This window comes from Chlamydotis macqueenii, chromosome 17, assembly GCF_036417535.1.
Source record: "Chlamydotis macqueenii isolate bChlMac1 chromosome 17, bChlMac1.mat, whole genome shotgun sequence".
NCBI classification, from domain to species: Eukaryota; Metazoa; Chordata; class Aves; order Otidiformes; family Otididae; genus Chlamydotis; species Chlamydotis macqueenii.
The window spans coordinates 3,318,498-3,327,967 of record NC_141572.1 but is presented as its reverse complement, the minus strand read 5'-3'; the positions used below and the strand labels follow the sequence as shown (position 1 = coordinate 3,327,967).

The following is a 9,470-nucleotide window of genomic DNA, read 5'->3' as shown; positions in this document are numbered from 1 at the left end:
ACTCCCACTGAAGTCAGCAAGGGTTTTGTGAAAGTAAGGACAGTATGATTTGTCTCACAGTTCCTGCTGATTATTTGGAATATGTTTGCTCCCTCCCTCCAACACCAGAGCTCCTCATCGAGTTTGACATCATCACAGCTCAGTGGCTCACAGCATTTTTTTGTCTGTAAACCAGAATCATGAAAAGCAGCGTAAAGCGATTGTGAAAAACACCCTTTTCACCCAGTGACCTTGCGATAAACCAGATTGCCCCGGGAGTCTGGAGACTGCTCCTGTGGAACTGACGCTACAGAGAGAGAGACACTGAGAATTTGGAGAACCCGTTTTAAATTCACGTTGAGAACTGGAAGAACTCTTTAAACAAGTTGGAAATAGGTCAAATTCTGATTGTTAAAAAACAGCTACGCAACTGGGTGTTGCCCAGACAGGTGGTACCTTGCGATAAAACTGTTGATTCGCGTAATACTTCCTCACTGGAACACTGGCACATCCATGAAAATTTCAATTCTCTTTCCGTTACAGACTGCAGAAGAGGAAGGCAGCTGAAGAGTTAACAGCGTTCCCTCCGCAGGAAACCTACTGCTAAAAACGATAACACAGGGCACACGTTCAGATTGAGTTCTTTATTTTTTTCACTTAAGTCTGGGCAAACACAGGGCCAGCGAGAGAAACCAGATCTGCCAGCATCAGCACTCTCCTCGTCCACAGACAAGATGATGGGGGAAGAGCTTCCCACACCCCACTGTGTCAATGTGTCACGACCTTCCTCCCAAGGGGACACCTTTCGGGTGACAGCACTTCAGTCTCTGTGGCCTTTCGGTCATACGTCTGTCTGCCTTCGCGTGGAAGCTGGCTCCAGGCTCGCCAAACACTGCCAGAGCGGTGATTTAGGAACAGGGCTGATGGTGCCAAAGCGCTCTGCACAGCTCGCTTGCAGAGGGCAGCCACCAGGTAGTCAGCAGTGAGCTTTCAGTCGCTGTTCATCTGGGCCAGACACGAAATCCTGATCTAAGCAGCAGCAGCTCTGTACTTCATTTCTAGTTCCTGAACCAGCAAGTCACTTGGTGAGCAGATTTTATTGCTTATCGCGTGCTATACTCTCCACGCTTATTAATCAGAACATCCTCATCACAAGGACATTTTTTAGGCACTGAACTGTTGCTAAACACTTCTGCTGTAGTGTGTTTTATAATAGTGAGCAGCATCATGCTGTAGGAAAGTCTTACCAAAAATCAGTATATTTAACATAATAAACACAATATCAGAGCCTAACTTTTATGACTGTTGGCAATTACATGCATATGACTTCATTAGCAGTAATATCCATGTGAGTAAAGATCTACAAATAAGTAATCTTAGATTTAAGTTACTTAAGAAGTCTAAGAACATCTATTTTATTTATTACAGTTCAAATGGAAGTAAAATGGTACCACTAATATAAACAAAATAATTTGATACCCAGGTGGTAAAATGGCTGCTTAGACACCTCAGTAGATGTTTTCTCGTGCCTGTTTCTGACGCCTGTCACTGTTTCATCTCCTAGGTCCACGTGGAAGCTGCCTGTAGCCCTAAGGACAGCCAAAGTCAACATGACTAAATAATACAAAACTGCAGAATACTGTCGTAGTTTTGTAGCTGGAATAGTTCCTCATCCAGTTCTGGGGAAAAAATAAGGAGAAGCCTTTTGAAAGTAAGCTGCTGCTCAGGGGTGACTGCTTGGATCAGTGTTCCAACTGGAGGAAACCTGGTAAGTGCTGAGGCCTCAAATTTAACTACACACATTTTTAATTTATTTGGACCTTCACAAGGAAAAGGCAGGCATTTTTCCATACGGTATGCTTAATCTTATTAGTTAATCAGCTAGGCTATTAATAATAACAAAGTAAAAAAATTAGAAGTAAGCTTTTTGTTGCAAGTTACGAAGTAAAGATGTAACTATGAAATTCAGTCAAAGATTTTTGAATGCTCCCATCAAATAATGAACTAGAGGGAAAAGCCAGTGAAAGAATCCATTAAAGCTGCATTTGTTAAATGTCCACTTATATAAAAAGCTAAAAATAGCATCTGAGTTTTTCCAATTTTCTTTTCAAAACAATTATTATGATTTTCTGCTTCATCTCAGAAAGTCCTCCTGCTGCTGCTGTGGTGTATGATCTGTACGCCCTTTCTTGGTGCAGTACCAATGACAGAACACTAATCAGATCAGAACAACAACCACGTCATCTTTGAGTAACTGGCAATAAACTGTTTCTACAAGGAAGAAAGATGAACTATTTTTAGGGTAACTCTGAACAGAAAACCAGAAAATTATTATACGCAATCTTACTCTACGTCATTGCTATGAATTTCAAAAGCTTTGCTTTTTTCTGGGCAGCAGGCTAATCCGTGTAATATGTCTTTGCATAAATGGCCTAGTCAAATAGGGGTTTTAGGGTTTTTGTTGAACACAAACCCCTCCTTTGGAAGCCCAGGTATGTGACTACCGTGACTTTCTTCAGCTCAACGGGCCCTACAGCGCAATGCAGGTGAAGTACAGTGTGGTAATGGTACAGGGAGCAGGGCGAAAATGTACAGGTGACTCTGGAGACGGCTGTGCCCACGCAATGTAGTCTGCATCTGCCCTCTTCCTGGGCTTCTCCCGTCCCAGTCGACATCTCCTGCTGTGTAATCAGCTCATGGAAGCAGCGGGTGGTGGCAATGCTGCACCTTCTCCCCACCCCGGCCACCTTTACCTGTGCCTGTGTCCTACACCACAGCCTTCCACGCTCACTGAAAATCTGCGTAGGGGAAAACGCACTGCTTCTCCTTGTCCTGGGAAAGATTAGTGCGCAGCTGTTGGGAAAGACTATCTTCAGCTATTCAGCAGCGTGGGTGGGCTTACAGGAGGATGTCCCGGGAATCTATGGATCTGAGACCCACTCCTTCCACACACACTGCAGTATTGAACGCTCTGGGCGGCATCTGAAATAGATTTCATTAAATGACCCATCCAAACCTCTTTTGCTTGTAGCCCAGCAAGCTACTTGTCACTAACAATTTACCTTCTTTCACCTAATAGTAAAAAAAAGAATACCATACAGTCAAAATGTAGTTGTCAGATTTTATTTCAGTTCTGTTAACAAATATATTTAATGCAAAGGCAAACTAGGAACTATATAATTGCCATATTCTCTCTTGATATAGAAAACAGCAAAAGTTTGTTCTGCTGGTTAGGTACGACATAGTTCTCACAGTTAGGTACCACAGAAAGCGAAATTATTTTTTATGTCTTGAAAAGACATTTTACTTCAGGCAGGAAAGACTAAAAAAACCCAACCTATCTAGAGATTCGATAAGCCAAGAGACTAAAGAAGGACAGCAGGAGTTCTGGTCTGGACTTATCTCTCTGCTTCTGATGGCCTAAGAGGCGCTCATCCGAAATGATGAAGCGTGAGGGACAGTTTCAAGCCTCACCTACATTCCTCTTACCCCAGGTCAGCTGTGGGTCTCGTGATGCAATCTGAAGGGCAGTGACAGTTGCCTGTGGCTCACGGGTCAAAGCCGGAGTACAAGCAGCCTTGCCTGCCTACCTGTTTCGCGCACCCTGACACACACAAGAGCCACTGTGCCATATTTACTCCCAACAGTAACCCTCCGTCCCTGGGATGACCCTCTCTGGGGAGCGTAATCGCCCTGGAACCACGCTGCACAGGCAACACAGCACAAATGTCCTCAGTGGAGAACACCTTTAAGTCAACAACCGCTTACACTTTCGCATGGGCAACTCAGAAAAATTAGAAGAAGGTGTATGTGCAAGAAAAATACATCTGTTAAAAACAACAAGAGAGAATGGGAAAAGCTCAGAATCCCAGCAATTGTTCTCAGAACCTACTCCTGACGCTGCAGCAATGAACTGTCTCCTGGAAGCACAATCAGTTCAATTCAACCGTGCAAGGAAATTATGGGTGGGAGTGTGCCGGCAAGGTCTGTGCAGCTCAGAGGGAAAATGGCTCCGTTCTTGCCAGTCACACCAGGTGAGTAAAGACAATAGGGACGGAGAGGGCCAAGCCAGGAGGGCCACAATTAGACAATATCAAGTCCCAGGCCTTGCAAAAATGTAACCTTAGTGATACGGAATAAGGAGCAGAGCAATTACGTAAGTTTTCTGTGACCCTGGAGAAGGATCTCTTTTCCTTTGATCTCTCTGCAGATGCATGCCATTCCCAGCCTCATAAAACAAAGATTTATGATGAGGTTCACCCTAGTGCAGCTCTCATAACAGATCTTCCTAACCACGTTATGTTGTCACTTAAACAACGGAGGAGAAGTTTCGAGAGGGGTTAGTTGCTCTCTTTGTTATCCACCAAAACCAAATAATGTACAATAAATTTATGTAGAAATGATGAAAGCAACAGTATGTAGTAAGAGTTTACCTTTAAGAAGCCTACTGTCTTCCTACTTTATGTTGGTGTCAAGAAAGAAGAGTTCACAGTACGAGCCTATCTTTCCCTCCTTCCTGAATGACTTGGCCAATGGCTGTTTGGTTTTGCTGTTTCAGAAAACATTCTCTCTTACATTCCATTAACTGCTCAAAATCCTGCCACATTTTCATTTGCTTCATATTTGGCCCGTGACTTTCCCGTACAACCTTCTGTTTCTCTCGTAATTTCTGTTAAAAACACAAAATATTAGATTTTTGGAACAGTTCTGCACCACAGAAATTGCTTACGTAGGCAGCTTGGAATGAAAAAGATTTTTATATGCTACTGAAATATTATTTTATTCAAGCTGACAACACTCGCTGTGAGTGATAAATGCATTAACACCTGGGACTTAGATCTTTGAGTGGATTTACAATTATTTCAGTATTTTAAAACTGTCTAAATAATAATTTTATCTATTTGAGAAGTTACGCTAAAAATCTGAGTGCATTTCCATACAGAGCTCTTGTAGTATCAAGTTGCAACCTGCAATGGATTCATATAATGATATTATACACAGTAATTTAATGTCTTACAATTAAAGCCATTACTGATTATTAACGGTGGCGGCCCAAACCTGTAAGAATTGCTCACAGACTGACTCATAAAAAGGAAACTAAGAAAAGAAAGCTTTTCAGCGTGAATTAGTAAGCCTAACCTTGGCCGTGCTGATCTGCGCTTCATACAAGATTAAAAACGGACAACTGCTTTTGTTTAACGCTGCTGCGCTGATGATCCCCTGGCCTTTAATAACAGCGATAAGGCTGACAGGCTCAAAATTTATTGTCTTCAACGGGTTGCTTTATATACAACATAAAATTTGAGCTGGCACAGTTTGTTATGCCCGTGTTTCAGTTTCTTATCCAAATGGTTTTCAGGGAATGTGCTGTCACGTTAAGCTGTTTGACTATCTTTTACAAGCGGCTCATGCTATACTCCGCAGGAAATCAAGCCCCGAAGAGTGAGCATGATCTCTTTGCAGGGTATTAGTTACCAATGCCAGCAGTAATGGAATTTTCTTTGTAGGCTGCAATACGCTTTTTATAAAAGACTGACCACAGCCCTTGGTAATAAGCCCCACAAAAATATGAACGGTACAATATTTCTACAAGGCAAAAACCTCATTCTTACCTTCCCAAGGTTTTCTTGTTCAAGGATTATTCGTGTATATTGTTCTCTAAAGGAAATATAAAATAATTTTGTTATTATTTTATTTGTTCTATGTAATAGGACAGAATAATGATGCAAACATGGAAAATTATGAAAGTTTTGGGAGGTTCATAAATGAGATAGAAAGAGGAAGCATGAAGAAACCTTTTTCTCATTGGAAAACATATTCCTTGACATCAAGGATCAAATCTCTCCGATTCTCTTCGTTGCGCAGTTGGGAAAACAGCCCTTAATTGCTGTGAACGTAGCGTTAGAATGAGAGGGAAAACACAGGAATGCAGGGGAATAGTATTTCACCCCAGGTTGGACAAATCCAGTGACTGCAATGGAACCGCTGTGCGTTCCTCACTTTCAGAAAACAGCCGTCACATTTAGGTGCCTAAATATAGGCTTAGAAGCATAACTGTTGACATTAATTATTAAAAATCTTGGCTGTACACCTTTGTCTGTAACAAGTGGCTGGATCACTTTCTGACATATGCAAACTGGATACATGAAACCTGACTACAATATGCAAAGCGTAACAGCAGGATTCAGATACATCACTACGTACTTATTTAAAAGTTTTTTAAAATGTGACAATAAAAAATAAACCTTTCCCTGATTCACTTGAAAAGAAAATCAATTATTTTATGTCATGTGCAACAGGTGCACTTAGAGGTTGCGAGTTTGCTAGTGGAACACCAAACAACCCAGCTCATCGAAAGAACTTTTCCAAATTGCTCACGGTAGAAGAGGATTGCATAGAGAAATCCTAATTTGCAGAAGGAAATACCAGCCTTCATGATACCAGAGCGTGAAGGTTTGCTACAGCATGGTCAGCACCAGTGTAGAACCAAGGCGCTGCGTTTCTTATATTCCTTCCATTTCTACTGCGTACGCCAGGCTTTCGGCTGCAGCACTTGGGCCCCGGCCACTTGGTGCTGCCTGCCATACTCCCGCAGAACAGGCACGCAGGGAATAACGCTGGATCTTTTTATGACCTCTCACTCTTGGTTAATTCTGGCCAGAACAAATCAGAGCCACCTTGAGGCTGCTCCAGGTGCTGTGCTGCACAGCTGATCCCCAGCAATCCTCACCAAATCAAAGGGATGGAAAACCACATTGAATCCTCTTATTTCCACTGGCACACAGCATATGCTCACACACATTTGGCCTAAAGAACTTACTTTGGGGTTTTTAAAGTGGCGTTTTCACAGTCATCATCAGAAGATTAGATGTCTTTCCTAGGAAGTTTTCCTTTACTATTTATAAGGATGACTGGAAAGCATGCAACTTAGTAACTTAATTAAGAAACCCCCAACTTTCTACTTTTAGAAAAGAAAATTAACTTTTCACATTCCTAAGAAGTGACTCCATGGAACAGAGAGTTTATGTTCAATAAAGAGAGTCAGAATTAAAACATTTTTTGTTCAATACGTTTTTAGGAAAGCACTATTCTATTTATGGTTCATTTTTACTCCGTTTACATTCCAGTGCCTGATGAAAAATACATTCACATTCTAAAAGGATGTCTAGAAAAAAATTTTATCGTCTCATTTTGTATTTTGCGATGATCACTATATTGAACTTTGACGTAATTCATTTAAATGCGACGGGTCTGCGACCTCTTACAGAAGGTCAAAAATGTGTAGAGTCACTGTGGGAGGATAATTTCCCTAGCTTCGGTGCCCACGGTTAGCAAGTGAACCAGGGACAGCGGAGAGAGTGGTAATGCTCTGTCCACATTCTCCTCACCATACCTGGAATTACAGAGCTGGACTCACGCTTAATTCCAGCATTTGGCTTTGATGCCTTCTCTGTGGGAATACTCACATCGTGGGTGTTCATTTCACAAGTATTTGAACTGGAGCATTTTTTTGCTGAGCATCTGTGAATAAACTCCGACCCTCCCCTTCCCTGCAAGCCCATAAAAGGCCAGTGCCTGCTGTCTGACCCGCATTTCCTCTCAGCTGCTTGGCGGAGCTGTGTTGCTTTTTAAACTGATGAATATTCACATCATCACTGAGATTTTTCTCACAGCCACTTCTCATCCTTCTGCTTCATTTTGCTGTTTCATCGTCTTTCATTAGAGAAATCTTTTATTTCCTACAGCCTTCCATTATTTTGTGAGATGGAATAAGAGGCTTCTTAGCCTCCACTTACATTCTATCTCCTTATCCTTCTCCCACTCTAACATCAGTAGTTTTGATTCTTTTCTTACTTGTATTTTTCCTACTTTGTTTACTACATGGTGTTTAAACATTTTCATGCCTGAGATCCTTGCAGAAGGTCTCTGTGATGGACATTAATCTAGTCCTTCGTTTCCTAGTGATCTCTGCCTCATGTTCTAGAACAGCAGGAGATGCAGCTCCACTGGTACCAGTGCGAAGTGCATTGGGACAACTTCTAGTTCAGGAGGGACCTGATGGAGGAAGAAGACCTCATCTCTCAGCATCTTCTCAGGGAATCCCTGGAGTTTTCTCAGTTTGACACATCGCTATCCCTGTCAATGGCCCCATTCCAGAGCCCATAAAATCTTCCCGGTCAGCTACTGCCTTTTTTTCACTCCACTTCACAATGAATGAAGAAATTGCCTCTGGGGATAGGCAATGACATTTGGTTATGTATTCTGCCAAATAACGGTGCTCCCCTTGTTGCCATCACTGCAACAGAAAGGTCCAGAAATTATTCTGAAAGGTAAAAGGTCCTAAGAGAACAGATATCATGGGAAATTAATTTATTCTTCTATTTCCTTCGAGAAATGACGGACAACTACTGGTTCCCTTTTCCTGTTGTGATGTCAGCATGCTGGATGGTCTGAAGCTTTCAAATGGAACGCAGAATGATTATTAATGATCTAATTAAGCAGTTCTATCTTTGCTTTGCTGCTCAGTCATGTTTCTAAATTGTTTTGTGAATGGGACAATTCCGTGAAGCATTTTGGCACATCGTACAGAGGACTATACGTGAACCACAGCTCTGACACAACAGATTGCACAGATTCCAAGCAACAATCCATCCCGTCACTGAAATACAAACGTAGAAATCTAAGAAGAGGCCTCACATGAAGGAACTATAGTGCTGTGGCTTTTTAAAGCCAAAGCAACACAGCAAACTGTAGGAATGCTGATTGATGCAGACTGTGAGACGGAGAGGTACAAGACAGAGCTGATGCCTCCTCTGCACTGAACTCAAAAGTAGATCCTCTGTGGAGATTCCTCGGTAGGGTAATGACCACCTTTAAGAGAACCAATCCTACTCTCAGAACATCGGAGTGTTCTTCAGTCATTCCATTCATTAAAAAATAAAACTAAAAGACTCTTGATCAAACCCAGCAAATAACAAATAACTACTGTTTTGATAAATATTTTCATGACTGAGAAGTACTGTGGTGTGAAAGCCAAAGACCACTTTCTAAAACTAGTGACCACCATTTAAGCTTGTTTCTTTTGTTGACAGCTAGGATCTAAGAATTTTTTTTTGTCAAATACAAAAATAGCTGGAAAACAGAATTTCTATTTCATGCAAAATTCTGAAGTTTTGAAAAAGTAACTATGAAGAATAAAACCCAGGCATTTTGACACTGTTACCAAATGAAAGTTGTAAGTGTTTTGGTTTGGATTTTCCTGATGTTTAATTTTATGGGGCTGAACCAGCTTGTTGACTTTATTAGAAAACTACAGACAAAAAATCATCAGCTCAATTCATAAGCTTTTCTGCTTCTCTCCCTGCCAGGCAAAGGCAGGGGGTCCTGAAAAACTCACAGGATGAAGCAATTGTCTTTATATTGGAGTAAATTAAATTGAAGAAAGATGAAGCTTAGTGTGATGGTGCAGAACAGAATTCATTCTGCCTCCA

General features: G+C 41.6%; 1 protein-coding gene across 1 annotated transcript in view; it reads right to left on the bottom strand.

Annotated features, from left to right (window-relative positions):
* Window positions 1-3,086: 3,086 nt before the first annotated feature.
* Window positions 3,087-9,470, bottom strand: part of IFT81 (intraflagellar transport 81) — a 39,898-nt gene continuing 33,514 nt past the window's right edge. Inside the window, exons 17-18 of the mRNA XM_010121810.2 lie at window positions 5,592-5,637; window positions 3,087-4,648 (exon numbers count right to left, since the gene is read on the bottom strand). Coding sequence (XP_010120112.1) covers window positions 4,466-4,648; window positions 5,592-5,637 — 229 coding nt within the window. The 3' untranslated portion in view covers window positions 3,087-4,465. The remainder of the gene's footprint in view (window positions 4,649-5,591; window positions 5,638-9,470) is intronic.